This window comes from Hydractinia symbiolongicarpus, chromosome 10 (assembly GCF_029227915.1).
Source record: "Hydractinia symbiolongicarpus strain clone_291-10 chromosome 10, HSymV2.1, whole genome shotgun sequence".
Classification (NCBI taxonomy): domain Eukaryota; kingdom Metazoa; phylum Cnidaria; class Hydrozoa; order Anthoathecata; family Hydractiniidae; genus Hydractinia; species Hydractinia symbiolongicarpus.
Genome location: NC_079884.1, coordinates 12,876,684 through 12,900,638, shown reverse-complemented (window position 1 = coordinate 12,900,638; position 23,955 = coordinate 12,876,684). Strand labels below are relative to the sequence as shown.

Sequence of the window (23,955 nt, the reverse complement as noted above, 5' to 3'; positions counted from 1 at the left end):
CTGCTTGTTGTATCTATATGCTTTTTATATGGATTGTTTCACCTTAATTCCCCCCATAGATTTACGACAGGCTCTCCCATTGTAAGCGCCCCTTATATGCAAACACCAACCATAATTTCGATAAAAAAATATAGGCGCCTGGACGCTAGGTAAGAAAAATTTGTTTTCAAATTTCGCAGGCTACATTTTTAACAGTCACTTCTCAACACAGACACCAAATTTATAACGAGAAGTCTGGTGTTACCAATACATCATATTACGTAATATTTTGTGCTTCCAGGGTGCACACCACTTGGCCACCAGGTCCGCAATTCCATACATCTTTTATGATATTTACCATTTTTAGCATTCAAGAATGTTTTATAGCTGTAAAGAGCCCTCTTCATGTTTATATCCATAAATTTTACGCACTTTTCGCCGAGTTTTAAAGTTCGAAACAAAATTTTAGTACATTAAAATTCCGTAATGTTGTTTACGAGTAAAAGATACAGAATTATTTATGCACTTATCAAAATTGGAATAATACATTGAAATTTTTTTATACAATAAAATATTAGCTAAAATCATTAAAAACAAATCATTTGATACTTTAAGATGAATTGCCATCATCTTCAATATCACCATCTTTATTTTCTTGTTTCACAGTTTCTTTAACTTCCCGCTTTTTTTCACTTTCTTCAATGACGTCACTCCTATTGGTCTCATTTTCATTATTCTTCATGTTTTTCTGGACAATGGATTTTCTAATTTCTTGACCAATAGCTGCAGCCATTGGAGGAGCAACAGCGTTTCCAATCTAAAATAAGAAGAAAGAAACTATTTCGCTAAAAGAAGTTGGAATGTCCTTTAAAAAAATATCACCCGAACTGCATAGAACAAAGATTATAAAATACAGGTATGAAGCTTTATAAACAACATGTTAATTTGTATTGCGAAGACTAGCAAACGATCGATCCCAAGACAGTCACTCCATCATTAACGTTTTCTTCGAAAATAGCTTTCACCAAAAAAATATTCAATAATTTATCAGTTTCGTAGCGTACAGGCTGATACAAAAAATTGTTACGCAAACAATTGGTCATTGTTTTGAGAAGCTTACTTGTCTGTGTTTGTCGAGAATATTTCCAAAGAACCTGAAGGTGTCTGGGAAGCCCTGGGAGCGGGCACACTCTCGCACACTAACCACGCGGTGTTGTTCCGGGTGTAAAACACGACCCTAAAAAATAAAAATTTGCAAAATAAACTCCGAAGATGCAAATTCAGAGCGAACTCTTCCATGGTAACTACAGAAAATTAAAATCTAAATTCCAGAACTTTTAAAACATCTTATTCTCTATGAGAAAATTGTTTAGATTTCAGCACAATTCCAGGTCAAAACGGCTAATAAAGTCTAATTTCAGGAACGCCAGGAATTGAGAAGAATTAATCTTTTTTTTCAGTACTTTTCACGGAAATTCTTTTTGTAAGGTGCGTAAAAAGAATTATCAAGATTACCATCTAGGTAAATTTTATAAGCTGTCTACAGATTTAAAATTTTTTGCCGAAAACACTAGGAAACGTAAAAAAAAAACCATTTCATATTTTGGGAATTGTTTTAAAATTTTAGGAAGAAATAAAGTTACTAATAATCAAGCTTTCCCTTTTTTGAATTCTAGAGAGTTTGTTTATTTCAAAATGCAGTAACCGAGTAAATGTAATTTATCAGTCCTGTTTCAAGGTAAACATTCAAATTTTCGTCACATGAAACCAATAAAGTTACAAGTTAAAAATACAATAAACAATTGTAGATTTTAGGAATCAATATTTTGACTCTAAATTTTAGGATTCATTTTTTTAAGTTCAAATTTTAAGTCATTTAGAAGATATTGTGTGGTTTTAGGATATCTTTAAATCTATGCAAAGTTCTAGATATTTTCAGGACTTTTCACGGAAATCTTCATTTCTGGGGCTGAAGTTACCATATCTTCTATGCAAACAAGGAAAAGAATTCCTTCAAGTGAACGGTTATCACTGGAAGTATTATATTTCAAACATAAGGATTATTTAAAAAATAAAGCATACCTGCTTTCCCATTGGCTCAGGATTTGTAACCGTCGTACTGAAAAATCCGTCCCATTCCAACCTACCATATAAACCCGCCCAATGATTGTGTCGATTGCTAGTGTGCGGTAAACACCACGGGATTAACGTGTTGAATTGTCGGTCAGCGGAATCACATGATGCGCCAGTTGCACATGCGCAAACACCCCGCATATCTCCGTTATTTGCAGGGCCTTGCTTTTTATCGTGGTGGAGATATAAACTGAAATAAAAAAACTTCTGTTATTATACAATCTAGGCGAAGTAAAATTATTTCGAGTATATAGATATTTGCATAAAATTCGAATTACTGAAGCAACAAATGCCGCGCGACTTGCAAGGGTAAAAATTTAGAAAATTATACAACCAAGGCTTCAAACTCGATAATTAACAGTCAATATAGTACATTGTTTTTCAAATAAATAAGTAAAAAAATTATAAGACTGTTAAATAATATCATCAAATTACCAAAAAATACAAGAAAAGTGTAAATGTTACGCTTAGCAACTCCTAAGCAACATCGAGGGTGAAATCAAATTTTTTTCCTGATCAAGTGAGGGTAAAATTAAACTTGCTTGTATAAAAAAGCGTGCAATCAACTGACATTACTCACAGTTTTTTAGTATAATTTCCATCTCTTAATTTCACCACTGTATTCGGTAGATCTCTCCAGTCGCTACCTGGCTTGCATGGTATATACTGCATGCGTGCTTCTACTAGAGGACTCATGTCTTTACACACGTGGTCACGTAGAACTTGTTGCACATGCTTACCTCTCATCTAAAATAGTAACGTATTCACGGTTACGACGTAGGCTGTTTCGAAAAATTGACTGTTACGAGAACTACTATAAACGGCATCTGTCCCTAGAATTGACATATTTTGTATTCGTGCTATGCATGCATGAAATAGCGATGCTCGATATATATATGACAAGCCAACCCGTTCCTTATCAAAAGGTAGAACAAATTATTTAATTTCGTAAATATTTCTGTTCCTTAAGTGCCTCAATTTTGAGCTTATAGTTACGGTCAAACCTTTTATATAGCCGAGCTTTCAAAGAGAAGCCTCGTTTATAAAATAATTATTTTCTTCAAAGCTAAATAAAATCCAACCAGAATAGTTTTGTCATGAGAATTTGATATTTTATCTGAATATCCGTATTTTAAGAGCATAGAACTATCATAAAATTTTGAATAACGTCCTAATTATTAAAATTTATGAATGTGCATTTATCTGAAACACGGTAACGACACACATAACTAAAAATATATTTTCAAGATGAGGTCAAACATGCGATTACCAGTTTTAAAAAAGGAAGCTTTACTTTTGATCCATGATTTGCAAGTATATACAGATTTGGCCTTTAACTTTTCAAAACAACGAGACTTAAAGAAAGGACAATCGCATTTTTTTCAACACTACGCTTATTAATATTGACAATACCCCATTACCAGCTAACCCTATTTTTATACCTTAAAGTGAAAAGTTATGTTATTAAGGAATTACAAATAAGGTCGAATTTGCTCTTCTGCAGCATACAAACTCTCCTTTCTAATTAAAATGTTGGCGTGGGAATTCAATTTTGGAACACCCTGTTTCACCAGAATGTGTTCTCTTGCACGGTTTTGCCAAAATTTAATGAAATTTGGTCCGGTTATATCAATCTTACTTTCTTGAAAATAAAACTGAGAAAATAAACTAAACAGGAAAACAACTAAATTTTGAAGAAAAACCAAAACTAAAATCAATATTACTTAAGTTGATTAATTTTCGCGAATTTTGTGAATTTATTTGCGAAAATACGTCTTGATTAACCAATTTAACAAACTTACCATTTTTTGAAAGTGAGATATTGGTTCACTATCGTAACCGATTTCAGGTTTTTTAGCTCCATTCTTAATCTCAGGAAGATCGCTCATTGCATCACGAACTGTAATGGTTCTGTACGGCGCTGTATGTAACCTTTTCACGGCTTGATACTATGAGTAAATCATTCGTGTATTAGCTAACTGAACTTCGCACAATCATGCAGGTGGGTAGGAGGTGTGTCAGAGATGTTCTCACATTTTCAAGACGACTTTTATTCAAATCTCCTATTTTCCCCCCACTTTTAGTAAAAGGCTTTTTAATCCAGTTTTATTAGCCTAGATTCGATCAAAAAGCTTTGGTGCATTAGCATTGGTGACAATACACTTTTCTTTCCAAAGATCACAAGATTAGAATGAAATTCCGAATTTTTTCCCAGATCATGAATAAAGCTTCAAGATTTTTCCCATTTCAGTGATTTGCTACATTCTTTTGCGCTGTTGAAGACCAGAGTTTGAAACACATACAATCATCAACTGTTTGCCTAACTTTGACAAGGTTATGATGTCATCGTGGATTTTAAAAAAAAGCAATTATGAAAAATGATACCTCACCTTTTTATCATCAATAGTTACAGATAACGCAAGACCTTTAGGAGCAAAAACGTGTTGACACTCTGGGTATTTCGGCAAGATTTCGCCAGGTGCAGCGGCGATTAATATAGCGCTAAAGAAATGTTTTTGAAGGGGAATATATGAACGAGTATTTAAAACAAGAAGAGGTACATGAAATTCTGCGCTCGTGGATATAAACGTGCATCAATATAAAGTACTGCGTTGTTTGAAGTCATGACCCTAAGCCCAAAGCCCCCAAAAATTTGACAACCGAGTGCATACGCATGAAAAGCATTTTTACAAGCAATAAGTAACAGAGGACGAATGATAAAATATGCATACCGACGCCTGGTTTGAGGTACGCCATATGAGCCTGCTTGCAACACACCAAATTCACACTGAAATAAAAAACTCTATAATAATAACTGCATATCGTTCTAAATGGTGGCCGAATCATTATTTGTGCAACGGATGCACGAAGAAGAGATGTCTTGGATTTATACAACGGGTGATAATTTGAGGACCAGAATATATAGGACGGGAAACCAGTGGATCTTCCACGAGTTAAAACTATTATACTATATTACTGTTATACCTTCTAAAGAAAACAGAGCGAGATGCTAATTAATGCAAGTAGAGTGCAATGAACATACAACCTAACTGCATTACAACGAAAGTATTTATCCACTTTACACGTACCTGGTATCCCATCTTTAATAAACACTTCATTATCAACTTCAGAACCATACCCTTTTTAAAAGATACAAAATTACGAACGTTCTCCAATATAAAGAACTTCGGACGGAAATAATCGCAGTAACTCAAATACGACGTCACCAAGGAATTCTAAAAATAAATTCAACATTTTTCAGCAAAAATTTGGACTTAACAAAAATAGCTCTTTAAAAAAAATGTTTCTTATCCGATTTAGATTTCGGATTAGCAGATTCACATAAATAAACCTTCCGGTTGATTGCTAGATCGCTACATTTGCAATCCAATAAAGTTACTCCTAATCCAAAATAGACATTCAGAATGACACGAACAAATAGGATATGAACTCTATTTCGCACACTACTATGAAACTTTTTCTTGTTTTCACAAACGTAACGTCCTCTCTGTTAAAGGCCATCTTCCCAAACACTGCTGCTCACACGTTTTAATATAAAATAAGATTAAAAAAGTTGTGTATCGTTAACATGTTGCACAAAGTAGTACTGCTTCAATTTCATCATTCTGATTATTTGTTTTTCATGATCGAAGATCCAATCGACGTCAACTATTAATAGCAGAGGAACAGTACCCGGATGTGTCATGATAAATCTTCATCCACGCTAAACAACATGAAGTGAGTACACAGCTCAACTTATAACTTAACATACCTTGAACATAGAATATTCTCTGTGGTTAAATCGATTCATCCCACTGAAGCCTTGACAAGGTGGCCCACCACATAAGAGGTCTACTTCACCTCTTCGAGGTAGGCGTTGCCCTGATTCGTTTGTCTCTTTTCCCTGTAAAGTTAAATAAAACACCACACACATTACGTAAAACCCTCCGAATTAATTATACTAAGCATGACGTCTGTGATAAGATGGAACACTATTTAAAGGTGCATTTTCGTTGTAATGTAAAAGGTTTTTGCTCTGATTTTTTGCAATATTTTAAGGTTCTTAAGCACAGATACAAGACAAATGCACCTATAGGTACAATCGAGGCGAATGCAAAAAATTATACTGCCGAAAAGTAGTGACTTGGGGTAGAGCATTGTGCTCAGGAGCTAGGGTACATTGCACATGTTTGTTATTGTCAATGTCCACGTGCTGTAACAGAACATTGTTATCAAAAACCGTTTTAACTTACTAGGTTGTGCAATGGTGCGGGTTTAATAAAGTACAAAAGTGAAATGCGTATTCTAATTGCTTTTAAAGAGTGCCTCCAAAAAAACCTGAAGAAATGGGGGAGGGGAGACTGGGCTAATGCCATTTATCCTACCTCCATTATCAACTTTAATATATGATTACAGTCAGCATTGAACACAATGGTTCCTGGGTTATTCAAACGATACGCTTGAGCGGCAGATGGTTCGAATTCGATGGCCCACCGACTGTCGGCTACACCAACTTGATGAAGACCTTCTGATAAACCTAGGGAAAAGGTAAGTAAAGCAGATTATATTAGGAAGAAACACACAGAGGAAAGACAGTAGGTGCTTGTTATTCTAGGTTGTTACTACCGTTTCACAGGACGTTCTATCAGCACTGAGAAATCCTTTCCTACATGTCATCAGCATTAGCCTTTACAAATAACTCTTACTCAATTGTATTTAGAGAAAGGTAACAGATTTGGGATATTTAGGGAATCTTACACAAACATCCGTCCCTTTTTCCTTTTTTACAAGCAATTGCAAATTTTCTGTATGTTGATAACGTCAAAATTCACATTGCTGAATTTCGCAATAGGTTAAATTAAAGCGTGGCGTAAAATTTCAACAAAAGCTAGAATAACGGACAAAAAAGAAACATTACAGTCACGTTGATGTCACCTAAATACCCTTTTTAACCAAAAAATTTCTTTGATGTGTTGTAGGTTTTTTCTGTCCCTTTTACATGTAGTACAACCATTTCCGTATTTTATATATCCCAGCCTTCGTTTGAAAATGAGACACGGAATAGTAAAACCGGAAAAAAGGCTTTTGACTACGATGTGAACTGAACTTCTATGAACTGAATTTTTAAAAATCAAGAAAAAGTACAACACGAAAAAGGTTCAAAAATTAAAACTATTGTTTTGAATAATAATTTGCTCGAGCAAAAAAAGAATGCCTAAAATGATCGTAACACATGATAGTAACATATATGATTTTAAATGTTAACACCAAGTAGTATCTTAGTTCTATTACGCTGGCTTTTAAAAAAAAAAATTTCTCTACTACGTAAAACATTGGAGCTTGCAAAAAAAAAAATTAAAAAAAATTTAGACTGCAATGGCATCAACGAAAGTTCACACCGAGATAATACAGGATATTTTTAGTAGAATTTATTCCAATAATAAACTCCAAAGCTAATAAATAACTTTTATGTTTACCTCCACAGCCAGCAAAGATATCCAATGTTCGTAATTTGTCTACTTTTTCATAAACTGGATGATTCGTAAGAAGAGCACTTTGTTGGAAAATCGAACCTTTCTTTCTTGCTTTTCCCTTTCCTTTGCCAGAAGACTAAACAATAACAGAGATTGAACTCAGGAGAGATTGTATAGATTTGAATTGTTTTCTTTCTTAAAACAGCTGTAACAGGGTGGCAAAAGTACCGCCTCTTTACAATATGCTTACTTTATCAACCTCCAAGAGAATCAACCAGGATGTTTCAATTCTGGTTAAATAAAAACTGTACTATCCAGAGTATCTAACAGCCAAAATATGGACAAAATTTAAACAAACAAACATTTATATGCTTGTGAAAACACTTTTTATACAAGCACACCATAAACATTCTAAAGTTGGTGTAAAGACTGAACTGAGTTTGTGTGTCAAAAAAATAGGAAAATCAATTTCTCCAGGCAGGGTTTCCTTTAATTCACTAACAAGCAGGATATATTTTTGCCAAAGGAGAGTTTTATTTTAATTCTACTGGTTTCTAAGGTTCTTTGAATTCTTATATTAATTGCAACTTAGCGTTTTTTCAAACATTACCTTTCCTCCAGAGAGTTCATTTCTTGCTTTGCTTGGTGGTATGTCAAACTCTTCTGTGTTAGGATCATACGACTATTAAAAAGAGTGTGTGAATTCATGTATTCATTATCATTTCCAATCCAACATGTAAATAATAACGTCTTAAACCAATAGGATGGCATGCAAACATTCAAAAATGGTGGTATGACAGGTAGTTTAAAAAACTTTGAATCGTGCGAATTAGGAACGCATGAAAAGTGAAGTGAGTTTCGAAAAAGATGTTTAGCAAAGTCATTTTTAACAAAAGGAAATAGACACAGTGAGATTCGTGAGATGCAAGTTCTTAAATTGCTATTAGCCAAATAATACATACTGCAACGAGAAAAAAGAGACTATAAAGTCTTAGCAAGATTTATTTCAACAATACTGACACCTATTTTAGGGTTGTGTTATTTTACGAGCGACAGTTAACATGATGAGGGACTATTACAATACAATACAATGTGTGACCGCTAAGATGGGAGGAGGGTGGGCAGTTACAATGAGGAGTTGTTAGGGACAGTGATTTTTTAATTTTTTAAGTGCAAAGTTTTTTTCTGAGGGAAGTTGCTACGGGCAACCAACCGGGCAACAAAATCATACTAACCTCAGTAAAGTAAAACCTATCAGGACCATCATTTGTATACTCATTTACATCGATGTCAGGGTCATCGATATAAACCACATAACATTTTTCCTCCACATAGTCAAAAGAAACTGTCGCTTCTATAAAAAACAAAAATACAACCTTGATATATTTCAAGAATAATCTTCAGAAGTACTTTGCTTCTTCAGCACTTGGTAAAGTTTATTAAGCACAGACATTGTTCTTGTATAAATTGACAGAGTATATAGTATGTAGAGTTTATAGCATGTAAGGTATGTAGTATGTTATACGGTATGTAGAGTATAGAGTATATGATATGCAGAGCATGTAGTATGTAGAGTACATAGTAGCAGAGTATATAGTATGTAGATAATATATTATGTAGAGCATATAGTATGTAGAGTACATAGTATGCAGAGTATATAGTATGTAGATAATATTTTATGTAGAGCATGTAGCATGTAGAGTATATAGAGTATATGTATAGTATATATAGAATATTATATGGAGTAAATAGCATATAAACAGACAAGCATCTATTCTTTGCCTACCTTCATCACACCAGTACAACAAATTGAGATCTGAATTTGTGCTGCCAGTGAAACCTTTGTGAGTGTTCTCTGGCCTAAAACAGTAACAAATATGGACCAAAATAATCATTGGTGCTAAAATAAAAACAACATCAGAAAACAAAAACAATAACACACAACGTGAAAATGAATCAGAGTGTTTAATTCGTGTTTAACACAGAAACCATCAAGATTCTCCAGATTTTTCATGTTATAAGTTTAAAAAATCGTGTTTTAATGTGCTACCCTCAATGTCGTAGACTAAAGAAGAATTAAAAACGATTTAAATAAACATTAAAAAAAGGCATTCCGTGAGTATTTATGGTTTTCTTTGAGACAAAAAGGATTTTCTGGTTACTTCTTCAGTGTTATTGGTCACCAGAGACGTGAAATGACATTTTATTGGTAACAAGTTATTTACAATTTTTGCTAATCCACTTTATAAGAACACAGTCTTGTCAAACGTACCTGTAGAATTTCCGGACATGTAATACAATATCAGTATTGTCACCATAGCTACCTTTCTTCTGCATGATATTTAAGATACAACCTAAAAACAAGCGCAGTAAATACAGATCACATGGTATTGCTATAAGCCAATCAATAATGAAGTATAACAGGAAAGTTGATCAAGTGTTTGTGTGTGTTACATAATGTTTACTTTGCATGGTATGTGGATTATTATTTTTAGGGCTATGCTTGAAATAAATTAATTTTCTTGCTTTTCACTCAAATTCCTTTTATGAACTGCTCACCTATTCTGTAGGGATCAGCAATGTCCACGTTACTTCCTTTGATGTAATCTTTCGTCTTTCTGTATAATTCCGGGTATGTTTCCTCATCAAACTATAACAGTTGAAATTCAAATAAAACTCTTATTATAAGGGTTGCTTTAACAGAAGTTTCCATAGCTTCATCTTAGCCTTATTTAAAAAAGTCTTCTCATTCTATATTTAGTCTATATTTAAGAACTAGGATAGGATTTGTTGAAAGCCTACTTGCTTGACCTGTCAAAAAATGCTTTAAAAAATTATCTCATATAATCATGATTTATACTACAATTTTGGTTTATACAATCTACAATATTTTATTGCAAAGCTCAAAGGGCACAACTGGATCAGGTTAGTATACCATGAAGACTTATTCCTAGGTATATTTCTGAGCAATGTATGAAATAAAATTCATTGATGGTGACTATAAAAACGTGAATGCATGATAGAATGGTACTTCAACCCACGACCTTGCAAGTGATTGCTTTGTTGAGCAAATGTCTTTTCTGGGCATTTTTTAGTAGGTAAGAGGACATACATGTCACCCTTGTCAATAATGCTGCCATGAGAAAAAAGGCCCCGTAACCTAGACGTGGTAGGTTTTCTATCTTCACAACATTTCGGAAGCAGATAGAGTTAAATATACATATATTTACCGTTTCTTCTTTTTTACTTTTGATTTGGTCGTTTTTAACACGTTTTCTGAAACAACATAACAGTATTTCCATAAACAATTGATCAATATAAACTTGTTTTCCAGTACAAAAACAACTGATCAGAAAAGTTATAGACAATATAACACCTACTTGAACTTATAAGCTTCAGGATTGATATAAACACAATCACCAATGGCAAACTCTTGTTCCATCCATAGAAATTTCCTAAGATTATAACATAAAACCAATATTAGTATAAACTAAAACACTCATTTTATTCCTAACTATGTATGGAGAAGCATACAGTAAAACTTCAATCCTAAAGTATCATATATTATTTCTTCCTGTTTTAGGGGCTGTTTACATGGAAGAATTTCAGCCTAATCGCAGGAAGAAATGGTTTAGTATTGTGTGTGGCATAATAGGAGTTAGAAATGAATCAACAGGAATTCAAGTTTATTTATTTTACACCTGCTAACAATTTTTTATGATGTAGCAAAGGCTTTAATTATTGCATAACATAAATTGTTCTTCAAGCATGTAGTAGTTACTATGAAGCACCAAGGGTTCGGTTACCAGATTAAAATAAAATCATCATCATCATCATTCTTGGCTTAACGTCCGTTTTCCATGCTAGCATGGGTTGGACGGAGCATATTAATGACCCTCTTATAATCTGATCTAGACTGTGTTAGATCTAAACTCAACTTCCTCTGTATCAAGTCTGTCCTTATAACTAAACTAGATTAAAATAAAATGTTAGGAAATATCAACTAAAGACAAAACAGAGGAATAAAATAAAGCCAAAAATTATTTGTTGTGTTTTAAGGGTGTGATTAATTTGCAAACATTGCTTATTTCATTTTCTGCTACGCAAAATCTGTATTATTATAATCAAGCTTTGATATACACACTTATCTAAATACACCACAAACACGCAGAATTCTATATAGAAAAATATTTGCTGAAAATACCTGTAATATACTGTGCTGTCTGTGTTTTCGTCTTCTAACTCTTCCATCAGTTGAGGAGTATTTACCTAAAAAATAAGTTGTTTTACCATGATTTTAACATGTTGAACATAAAGGCCCAGAATGGTTTAGTGGGAAACCTTTTTTTGCTACTGATGGCCCATAGAGGAAGAGTGATTTTACAACATAAAATAGGCACAGAAATGGCTGAGGTCAACCTTACCATGTTAACTTAATTCTATGCTCAATTTAAAAATGCTATTTGGTAATGTAAATTCTCACTAACCAAAATAGTAAATAAAAGCATGGCAAAGGCACTAACCTTCTTTTTTCTTGATTCACGATCACAACAAGGACAGTACCGTTCATCAAAACAGTTGTGCAAAAATTCAATAGGTGGGTCGATGAAAGCTCCCTCCTCCACATCATACCTAATAGTGTAAATAAGTTTACATGCAATTGCTCATAATGAATTAAATTACCTACATTAATTCTTAAAAGTTTAGTCAGGAGTTACAAAACAGAAACTTATTTTAGGTTACTGGATGAGCAGGATGAGGGGGTAGAATAATTTTATGCCAAATTAAATTTACAGAAAATTGTATTGCTGAACCACAAACTTATAGCAATGTCAAACTTAGAAATTTAATTTAATCCACGCCAAAAAACCCTATTTAACATATGCCAAAGGTCATGAAGTTTGATCTTTCTTGTACAAAGTGAATACAAACCATTTTTGTAATGTGAGAATTTCTTTATCATCATCAGCATCATGTTCAATTACATTCGAACCTCCTTCGTTAAACCAATCTTTGGTTGGTAAGTTAAACTGAACCTAATGTAGAAAAATCAGTAGTGCAGATCAAACTAAAAACAGCTAATGAACGATTAAAGAGATTAGCAGAGAAAGCATGAAATAGAAACCATGTATAGGTGAATATTTATCATAGCACATCTGTATTTTATTCTTTTTGTTCTAAACAGAGAATGCTTCACCCAGACCAGACCTCTGATCATGACGGGCGAGTATAATGCGTGTGGGTCATATTGAAGAACTACTTTGTTCATCACTAACATACTGCCAAGCAGTGAGCGGGATTCAAACATTTTCTTTCCATTGAACCATGTATATACAAAAAAATGACAAAAAACATTCTAAGTTTTAAAACCTTGCATTTGCACATGATGGAACCTAGTGGATTATTGTCACAGTCATCACAAAGAAATAGTTCAGCAGGATCGCCAGTTTCTCCTAAAATTGTTTCAGCTGACCGATATAACCATTGTGCGTGGAACATTTTTTTCCCATTGAAATCCTCCCACATGTAAGTAACACGGCAGATATAAAGTGGATCTGTTGGGTTGTCAGGACAAACTTTTACATAATCACCAACAGTAATCTAAAAAAAAATATAGAATTTTATTCAACATAAACACTTTTTGTTTTTGTAAAAGCAACATCTTATAAGCAAAACAAGGCTAGAATTCCTCAAGAAATGACGCAACAGCCAGCCTCCAGTGAACTTTTCAAAGTAATCTTTAGTTTTATACAACGACAAATTAAATTTAAGGTAATGATTAATGCAGCAGTCTAACTGAGCAATCAAACACATGAATTTGATTTTCAAGAAAATAGTCAACAAGAACAACTAATTAACAGTAACTAATTATTGGTAACTAACACTAATTAACATTGCCTCTTAAAAAATAAAAAGCATTAAGTGCTTCGGTATTGTTTGGTTACAAATACAAACATTTTATTCTATTAGCCCCATTAGCCATTTTGTAGATTGTCAGATTGTAATGAAAAGGATAAAAAATATTTTAGAACTTTTTTTCTACTCAATCACCTAGGATTTCAAACTAATCCACTTTTTCAATCAATTTTTCACATCTTGTCTTAGTAGAAGAACTTTTTCTCTTTTTTATATGCAATATTCTTTTATGTTATAGTAGAAACCTCTTCTAGTGTAAGTATTTGTTATGTATATTTTTAAATTTTACTGATCTGATTTTACTTATTAGTGGATAAAGGTCTATTGGCAATTGTATATAGATATGCTAGACCTTTAATCATAATAATAACAAACAAACAAACCAACTCATTGTTGATATAAACACTCTTGTACATCTTCTTGCTCTTCTTTTCAATATGTGGCTCACAAGCCCATTTACATTTTGTCTAAATAACAAAGTTTTTAATAAAGACTTTCAATAAAGCAATGATGACAGAAGAACGTTTCATATACATGAACTTTCATATACATCAACTTTCATTAACATTACCATATACTTATATTGGTAATTTTGCCAAGTATGAGTTTGGTTATGTTTTGGCATGTTGCACTCTTGAAGTATGAGACCAGAAGTGAGTATAATTTCTTTTCTATTGCTCTTAAGAAAACACATGGAACATACATCATGTAAAATGTCAATCCAGCTGCAAACTTCTTTAGCTTAGCCATACGTTTTAGGCAGGAGTTTACCTCAGATAAAAATGCTCTAACATATTACATGCTTATAGAAGGTTACATTATACCTTCACAATTTTTTCGGAACCTTTTCTTGACAGCTTTGGAGATCTGTCTTCTTTTAGTGGTGATTTTAAAGGTGATTTCTACAAGTAAAAATAAATAAAGATCAGAAGGTAAAGGTAGCCAATTTCCTTGGGATCAAGATGTCAAGGATTCAACCTTTTGAGTTTACTCTTTTTAAAAACAAGGACACTGTAGTCTCCGGAATAACATGTGTCCATAGAATTAAGTCTGTAACAAGTGTATAAAAAATATAAAAAAACGAACAAGAAAGCATACCAATGGTTCTGCATCTTCATCTTGACTTTCAGCATTTTCATCAGCTTGTTGCACTGCTAAATTAGGACACCTATAACAACAGAAAGTGAATCTCTATAATAATATGGAGCTTCTGTCTGTGACTTTTGCAAAGTGGAATAAATTCTAAAACATCGCCTATAAATTTGTTCTGTAAATTAGCAAACTTTGACGTTAGAGCAATATTGACGTCAAAGGAAAGTATATTAAGATTAGTGAAGCCATTGCATTGCACTTTTAAATTTAAGACTAAATAACTTGGAAACGGGTGGAATTAACTGACGTCATCTCCTGCGTGGGTAACTAGGGACTACCTGGGACCAATTTGGGTAAGTTTTCCAAGCCTGGGTCACCAAATCCGTTTCGGAATGGACCGGTTAATGACGTCATAAAAAAACCTTTACACCCTAATATCTCTGCATCCGTTTGTCACAACTACACGATCCTATACATTTTCTTGATCAGCGTTTCAAGATCTATATGATGAAGGCAACAGGCATACACATTTCTGAGAAAAAAAAAATGGTGTTCTGACAGGTCTCTGCCGACATCATAAAATTTAAATGACGGTTGTTTTTCTCTGTTATCCTGCTAAGTGGATTTTTCCACGGGCCTTATCGACTAGTAATCTAATAATCGAATTTTTTATGTTGTCAACAATAGAAATCCTGTGTATTACATAAGAATATCCCGCTCTTTTAATTTGGTCTTCACCTTCTATTTATACAGCATTGTTTTGCTTTGCCAGTTCCACCAAACTTTACCATGTCTTTACAAGCTTTGCATTTACCACAGTCAGGCTGTTGGCAGATTTCACAAACACCACAACGCCGCTTGCGTTGGGCACTTGTGGCTTTCAAATCAATTTGATCTTTAAAGAAAGTGTCAAACACGTATCGAACCAAGGGTGTTGTCGTAGCCTACAATATTGATCATTAACTAGAAACAATAACATTAAAAAACACGGAAAACAGATTTACTTAACACTAGAATACAACAGTTGAACCACCATAACCTATTGCTTGTGGATTGTGTTGCCTTCATAATGTAGCTGTACTTACTGTGGCCACTTCATCTCCAAAATTTGAGGATATTAAAGGATTTTTTTAACATTTCAACTATTTTTTAAATTTTAAAAAGAATTTTGATAATCTTAAAGGTCATTATATAAAATAAGACTTTTATAGGAGAGTTTGCCACGTTATTTTTACCCTTTTTTCATACCAATCTTGGTTTTTAGAATTTTTAGAATAGGTTATTGAAAAAAAAATATTACAAAAAGAGAGAAAAACACACCAGTGTTGGCCCCAATGCTTTCTTCTCTGCCTTCACCTTAACTCCCCTCAACTGACGTCTAAAAACAAGTTTTAGTGATAGCTCCCACATCGAAAAAGAATTGCTGCAAATCCCTAAAGTTACTATACCTCTTTCCTAAGGTAACACCTGCAAGTTTGATCAAATCTCTCATACAGTTTGTAGCAATTAATGGTGGCTCTTCTTCATTTTCAGCTGCGGCAGAATCAAAGCTTTCAACCTGTAAGATGAAGATGCAGAAGAAAATATTAGCTCGTTTCCTTTTTTAGTCAAAATTTTCTTAGTTTTTGTAAAATGCAAAAGGTATAAATATATAACACATTTTGTCACACATTTTGGTCACATTCTCATGCAAAACATCCAGATAAATGATTACCTGATCAACAAGAAATTGTGCATGGCGAAGCAGAGAATCTTCTGTTAATTGCGAACAGTTTTCAGGGGGAACAGTTGTCTAAATAACATTTATTTAAAGCAATTCCATATTGCACAAAAATTAAGTTTGAAAAAGCAGCTTTAGAAACTACAAAAAGCTGACCTACCTCAATTTTATTTAATAATTCTTCATACCGAGCCTCTGGGTTGGAGATGATGAATTCAATTACAACCTAAATAATAGATATTAAATGAGTAATTAAAACTTGAAGTAGTTAAAACTTGAAGGACTGCCTTGATTAAAATCAGCATGATTATAAAGGAAAAACAAAAGTTAAGTTAGTGGAAACTTTTGTCCATTTGGTAATTGGGGTGAAATATGAATAATATTTGATAGGCAGTTTTGCCTACATAATAATAAGGAGAAAGTGCCAACGCAGTATAGTGTAAAGCAACCATAAAATAAGTGGTAATCTCTTACTACAATATACAAATGTGCATACTTTGCTCATGCATATCTTTTCGGAAACTGCATTCATGAATGATGTGTATTCATCAGATGGACGCATCAAAATATATTCAGCGAAGGCTAAGAAATAAAAATGCTTTTATTTCTGGGACAAAAATTACAGGTCAATGGAATTACATTAGAATTATATAGAATTAATTAAATTATTAAACAAAGATGACTTATAAAATTTAAAATCTGTTGTTATTATTCGTATTTATCAAGAAGAAAGCAATACCAGTACTAAATCCAATCAATGCATTTTCACCACCATCAAAACCTGAAATCCACCACTCATTTATAGGACCCATCTTTTTCGTGCATACTCCACCTAAAATAGAGAAATAGAATCATGAAAACTCTTTAGCTGTCATAATACAAAGCTATCATAACATTCATGAACAAGATCATGATTATTTTTTTTTTCATGTGCATAAAAAATAACTTTATAAAATGTGTGCAGTTTAGGGAGCAACTCCAATTTCAATCCAAACAATAACACGATTCCCACTCTTTTTTCCAATCAAATTTGTGAGAAAATTAAGTAAAAATTAGATCTCCAGAAATGCCAGTAAATAGTAATATACAAGGGTGATATTTTTTCTATTTCAAATGAAGATGCATACCCAAATCAAATGAAAAACACTATAGGGGAAAAGAAGAAAAAATCTACAATTTTAGAGCATCTTAAGGAGAATTGAGGTTTTTTAATTTAAGGAAGATTTAGCGAGTTTTTAACAAGCATGAATACTTCGAAAAAGAAATGTTTGAGGTAAAGGCCTCAGTCCAAAGTAGTCACCTTCTTTATCAGGATTTTCATCATAAACAGGCTTGACATAACCACTGAAGAACAACTCAATGTTCTTGTCAATCAAACCAGTATCAAATGCACACAGATGATCACACTTGTCATAAACACTAAAATAACAACAATAGCACTTAATTTAGCGCCAATAAACACCTAACTTATGGGATAAAATGCATAAAATTATGCATATTTGATATGTCGATATTAAATAAAATGTAATCATTACAATCAGTTATAATCAAAACATAGTACAAAGTAACAAGCCTTTGTAAACAAGTTAATGAACTAATTTTGGGTTTTTCTAGCAAATTTTGTCAACCAAATTGTCATATTTTCCTTAGAGACGAAGTTTGCTCAGTTTCTGTGATTTTTCCTGGTATGTTGAAAAGACATTATTTACTTCCCTAAAATAATACCCAATAAGTTTCCCCGATAATCTTTGATTTCCTAAAACACTGTAATTTAACATAATCTCTATTGCTACTAAAGAAGTCTTTTTATTCAAACGGAGAAAACTTCTTTCAAAAACACAAGCTCAAATCTTTGCACATGTTCACAATTAAAACATAGTGTTATTTTTTAAATGGCTTGGAACCCCATTTATATTTTTTAGTGGAGTATGTGGCAGAAGGCTTGCATAAATTTGATATGTTGAAATAACCATCATTATCTCTTAATAATTATACCTGAAATCAGTCAGTTTATGTTGTGGTCGATCATCATAATTATCATATTCCTGTTCATTTCCTGTCAGTAATGACAGTCTTGGATCGCACAGCATAACAAACTCATCCACCTGAAATAAATGTGAACTTTCTAAGTTTTCACAAAATAAATTTTAAATGCAACAATCTGTGCAAAGCTAGTTTTTTTTAAAAGGTTTTATGGTATTAAGCTTGTTATGAAGCGTTGGAAAACTTGTGGAGAATTGAATAAAAATCATTCTTGTGTGTAATTTACATGCTTCAAAATATACTAACAAAACATTGAAGCCTTAATAAATTCTAAAATGGTGGTTTAATAGAATAAAACAGCAGTATACCGCATCTGGTGAATCTCCTCCAAACATTTTAATTTCATCTTTATGGATAATTTGTCGACATTGATGACACCTTTCAATAACCTGCATAACGTAAAAGAAAGCAAAAATTAACTTCATTTCCATATTTCCTTTTTTTGTAGAGAGGGGGGGGGGGGGGGGTTCCCAATCTCTCTAATCGGTTTGTTTTTACTAACTTTTGTTCTAGATGAGGTATAGGCTAGAAAGTTTACAACATTTATTTTTTTCCTATTAAGACAACATGTGAAAAGTTTTATACCTGTTACTAAAACAAAAGTAGGATTATTTAACATTTTTTGTCAAAGCTTATTGAAAAAGTTTTGAAATTTTTTCTGTCATGATATGATGTCATGATATATAACACTTTATTAGGTGTACGCTGTTTGAAGAACAGGGAATTCCAGGAGACGCGTGCGATCGCACGCGCACGCGCCCACACACGTGCAACAGCTATTCAGGTGTGCGATTCATCGCACGCGCTAATTACACTTTTTAATCGCGTAAAATAAAAGAAATTAACGAAGGAATTATAAAAGTTGATTTTCTACAGCGTAGTTAATATCGCCGCCTAAGGCTATGCTTGAAGCATTTAACTATTAAAAACTGTATTCCGAAACTCAATCGTTTTATATCGATAGCTTCAACTGTATCATTAAAAACAGTTTATAACCACTTGTGGTTAAACGTGTTTAAATTAAATGTGTTTTTTTCTGCCTGTGTGAAATTAAATGTTGAACATTTTATTTTAAAATTCTTAACTGTATAAAAGAACATAACATAACAATCTAAAGAACAACTTTAAAGTATTCCAAACAAGCCGTCTCCCAAAATCTAACAAACAAAACTGAAACCTCAATAAATAAAAAATGACTCCAATTTTACCATTTTTATAGATAATAAATAACCTACCGAGAAAATATAACCCTGGGAACAAGGTTGGGGATAAATAGCACTACAAACAAAATGGCAGACCATTGCAGTAAGTGCAAAGTGTGGCTCGTGTCAGCGTCTCTTCGTCCACTGTTTAAATTTAATTCTTTGTTATTTACCTATTATAAATTACTTCCTACAACGAACCAAGGTGTTTTGTTAATATATTTAGCACTTTTACACCACTTAAAGAACACTCACGGGACTGATAAGAGTGAAATAAACCAGGAAAAAAATCGTAAAAAACGCACGCGCAAATTTTCTGAAATAGATTTACGCGTGCGATGTGTAGCACGTGTGTTTTTTTCTTCGTGGAATTCCCTGAAGAACATTGAAATTTGTTTTAAATTTGTACTAATTTACCTATATCAGATAGAATTTGTAGATTATTAATTCTATATAAAAAAATCATAACCTTTTTCGAAGACTTCTCTAAGGATACACCCTGTCTAAAAACAAAACATTCTTTGTTGAATAAATAAAATAAATCTCATTAAAAGATACAAAAATAATAGATTTTGTTAACTTTACTATTTTAGGCAATAGAAATGCAATATTCATACTTAATATCAGTTTTTTCATCAACATCCATCTTTGCTTTTTCATTTTCTTCTCCTTTTATTCCATTCGAGTCTGGAGGAACCACATTTTCAGTTTTTTGTTTTTTCTAAAAAAAGTTTACATTTAAAAAAAAATCACAGGGAACACCGGTATAAGCCCGAGGTGTTTTAATACCTTTTCATTTTCATTCCCAACAACGGATAAACTTTCTTCTTTACACTTCTTCCTTTTTGAACTAATCATAACAAAATTAATTAGTTATAAAAAGATTTTTACTTGTATACATTAATAAAATGAAACTAATTCCATGAGAATTTGTCCATCACATCAGAGTGGATACAGTACAGTCCAGATGTAAGGGTACGCGTACGCTCAAGTTTCACACCTTTTTCTCGGAGGCGGTAGTTGTTTGTCTTTTGTTCTTATTAATTATCTTGCGAGTCTTGTAAGTCATTAACTTGCGCGTAATAAACAAAGGATTATTGAAGAAAAAATAGCTTATTATAACTGCGCGTAACTATTGTTAAATAGTGTTAACATAACTATTCCCAATAGCATATTGCAAATGTTATCAACTCTATCAATGTGACACGAAGAGCCATTGTTTAATATTTTTATTAAACAAATGTTTTGCCTGGAAACTAAATAAACTAGCGAGAAGGCATTGTTGGTTGCGCGGGTGAAATAAAGCTTTTAAGCGATAGAAATTATTATATTTTAACAAAGATTGAAACTTTAATTTTAATAGAAATGTTTTTTTAGATTGCATTTTAAAAGTTTAAAAACGAAAAACGGCGATAAAAATGTTTTTTAGATCGCATTTTAAAAGTTTAAAAACGGAAAACGGCGATAGAAATGTTTTTTTTTAGATCGCATTTTAAAAGTTTAAAAACGAAAAACGGCGATAGAAATGTTTTTTTAGATCGCATTTTAAAAGTTTAAAATCGAAAAACGGCGATAGAAATGTTTTTTTTAGATCGCATTTTAAAAGTTTAAAAACGAAAAACGGCGATAGAAATGTTTTTTTAGATCGCATTTTAAAAGTTTAAAATCGAAAAACGGCGATAGAAATGTTTTTTTTAGATCGCATTTTAAAAGTTTAAAAACGAAAAACGGCGATAGAAATGTTTTTTTAGATCGCATTATAAAAGTTTAAAAACGAAAAACGGCGAATGCTTTTTATAAAAAGAACTTTTAAAAGCTTCGCATGTTAAAAAATATATTTCGACGATAAAGAAATATTACTAAAAGTTTTAAAAGTAGCATTAGTTTTTTTAAAATATTTAGATCATTGGATTTGTTGTTTGTTAAAAGAGCTTGTGTTTTTTAAATATATCAGATTAAAATCGCGTTACTATAATTAGTTTCGTTGTTAAAAAAAATTAAAATTCAATGGCCTTCGCGTTTAATTTTTTCTCGCGCAGAGTATTGTTTTTAAACAATGTTTCTTGCTATGCTTTTGTTTTTAACACGAAGCAATTATTTTCGCGCAATTTGAAAGGAACTCGCTATCCTATTGTTTTTTTTAATGAAAGCAATTATTTTTGCAAGTTGAGCGTACGCGTACGCTTACATCTGGACTGTACTGTAAACATATATCACTTGTTATTTCCTGTTTTCTTAGCACAATTTTTTTTATTACAGATTACAAATATTACAGGCAATAATGGCATGGAAGATATATATACTTCAATGCTTTAACCAAATGTTCCCTCGGTCAAGGGGTGGCTTCCAAATTAAGATCATTAATAAGAAAAACACTCCCGTATCATAAATAGCTTAGTTAGTGTTGAATTATCAACCGATTCCGGTTGATAATTCATAACAGCCTAAAATGCGAAAATTAGTGGACTACATTAATCATTATGTTACCTTCGTTGAAATAAAGAAGCTATAGTGGCTTGTTTTGATGTTTTCTAAAAAAAATATTTTACAAATATGTATTAATAATGAACTTTATACTCAGTGATATTCTTCATTATATTTAACATACCTGTTCCTTGTCAACAGAAGGACCATCTTTACTGCTAAAAATAAGGTAAACTTTTGAAGCATAATGTTGGATATACAAACAATCTCGAGTCCGTATCAAACGGTACTCAAAAAATAGTCCTGAAAAATCAAAGAAACTATTATTGTGGGCCAAAACAAAATTGTTAGAAAGCAGTACATTTCCAGAGGCGTAGCCACAGGTTTTTAATTGGAAAGGCCAGATTGTGAATTTATGGAGCTTACTTTGTATAACTGATCGTGGTTGGGACCTACTGGAATTTATTAAACTCTAGCATTAGTGAGGATCCTGAGCCTGCTATTTCAAGGATCTTGTGTTAATAGTACAGCTTGATTAAAATGTTCAAACATTGGGCCTGGACCATTTCATGAGAGTTTATAAAAAAATTTACGATTGGTCTGGCCAATTTGGTAACAACAAGTTAAAAAAATTACCCGAAGTTAGATTTTGTAATGAACAAATCCATGCCCAAAGCTGGGTCTGGCCTATTAATAGTTAGGCTGCCAATATAGGCTGTCCCGTCAAAAAAGTGGTTCCGGTAAAACCAATTTATGGCAAAATGAGAATACCAACAGTATTTTGCATAAAATTTGCATGTTACTTCAAAAACGCATCTTATTTTTGTATTCCGTTCTCAAGTAATCAAACAGAGAGGACAGCAAAAAATCTAAATACCAAATTAATAGAGGACATCATTATTAGCTAGCTTTGTGATAAAATATCTAGAGGTTAACCCTTGGAGTCATTCTTTTGCTAGAAATTAACTTGTTAGCAGTTGGTAATTGAAGCAGAAACTAATGTATATAATTATGGAGTATAAAAAGGATCAGTTTATCCTTTGATATGGAAGAGAATACATTATTCCAGGAAATAATGAGGCACAAAATTAATGAATATGGAATTTACATAAAGGAAAATAATGCAATACCTATACCCACTTATATAATAAACATGAATGAGCATAAGATTCTTTCTGGTCTGAACACAGGTCTAGCAGCTAAGAGAGGTTAGAGCTTGTTTAGCCAAGCACATACCATACAGAAACTTACACAGCGACAAGGATTATGTTCAGAAAAACTGGAATAAATGAAAAATAAGAATGATAAAGGAAAAAAGGCTTCCTACCATCCAGATGCAGCTTTTTCTTCGGCAGGAACAGGCATTTTACTAAGTTTTAAGCAGGGAGTAGTGAGTAACTAGCTAGCAGGATAGATTGAGCAGCCAAACATAATCAAAACAATCGTGATAAACTTTCCCGCGCGAATTACGTGATAAATCGGTAAATTCATTTAATCGGCGTGCAATATTTCCGCTTTCGCGTAAAAAGGAAAAAAAAGAGAGGAAAAAAAACTCTGTTGAAAATCTTTGGGAGCATCAGGGTTGTATCTTGTGATAAACCCTACCAACAAAATAGCCTTTCTACCTTCATGTTCAGAAATTAAATCTCACCTCCCGCAATCTAAACAAGTTTATTTCCTTTGTTTTCTATGAATCTTTATATGTTTTTAAAAATTTTTATTGCCTTTCAAGATATAACCGTCTGAAGTTTAGCTTAAAAACGGGTAAAAATATGAGAAACTGTCAATAAGTTATGGTATACTTTAATAATCGAGTCAATAATAATAACAGATATCTTTGATTTATCAATTTTATTCTTACAAATAATTGTTCTGATATTATAACTAATCGTTCAATCTTCTTTATTTTCTTCAAGTTCATCTCCATCTTCGTCTATGGACGATATGAAATTATCAGCGATCTTTTTTTTGC

At 32.6% G+C, this 23,955-nt stretch overlaps 1 protein-coding gene across 2 annotated transcripts; it reads right to left on the bottom strand.

Annotated features, from left to right (window-relative positions):
* Nucleotides 1–468: 468 nt before the first annotated feature.
* LOC130613170 (DNA (cytosine-5)-methyltransferase PliMCI-like) lies at nucleotides 469–23,458 on the bottom strand. Of its 2 annotated transcripts, none has more exons than XM_057434494.1 (41): nucleotides 23,311–23,458; nucleotides 22,168–22,201; nucleotides 22,047–22,090; nucleotides 20,349–20,409; nucleotides 20,177–20,280; nucleotides 20,029–20,062; nucleotides 18,666–18,746; nucleotides 18,310–18,419; nucleotides 17,615–17,733; nucleotides 17,054–17,146; nucleotides 16,811–16,896; nucleotides 16,475–16,540; nucleotides 16,309–16,386; nucleotides 16,043–16,152; nucleotides 15,915–15,972; nucleotides 15,333–15,538; nucleotides 14,601–14,670; nucleotides 14,327–14,404; nucleotides 13,886–13,969; nucleotides 12,957–13,187; nucleotides 12,519–12,622; nucleotides 12,110–12,218; nucleotides 11,791–11,855; nucleotides 10,967–11,041; nucleotides 10,817–10,862; nucleotides 10,146–10,236; nucleotides 9,859–9,940; nucleotides 9,373–9,446; nucleotides 8,822–8,940; nucleotides 8,197–8,268; nucleotides 7,590–7,722; nucleotides 6,498–6,649; nucleotides 5,885–6,016; nucleotides 5,202–5,348; nucleotides 4,845–4,900; nucleotides 4,503–4,614; nucleotides 3,915–4,061; nucleotides 2,693–2,859; nucleotides 2,062–2,302; nucleotides 1,100–1,216; nucleotides 469–796 (listed from the first exon to the last, which is right to left on the bottom strand). In XM_057434494.1, the coding sequence occupies exons 1-41, from the start codon at nucleotides 23,346–23,348 to the stop codon at nucleotides 590–592; spliced, it is 4,233 nt and encodes a 1,410-aa protein (XP_057290477.1). In that variant the 5' UTR covers nucleotides 23,349–23,458; the 3' UTR covers nucleotides 469–589. The 2 variants fall into 2 exon arrangements, with proteins under 2 accessions (XP_057290477.1, XP_057290478.1); XM_057434495.1 differs by having other exon boundaries at nucleotides 22,168–22,198; nucleotides 23,311–23,455.
* Nucleotides 23,459–23,955: the final 497 nt, after the last annotated feature.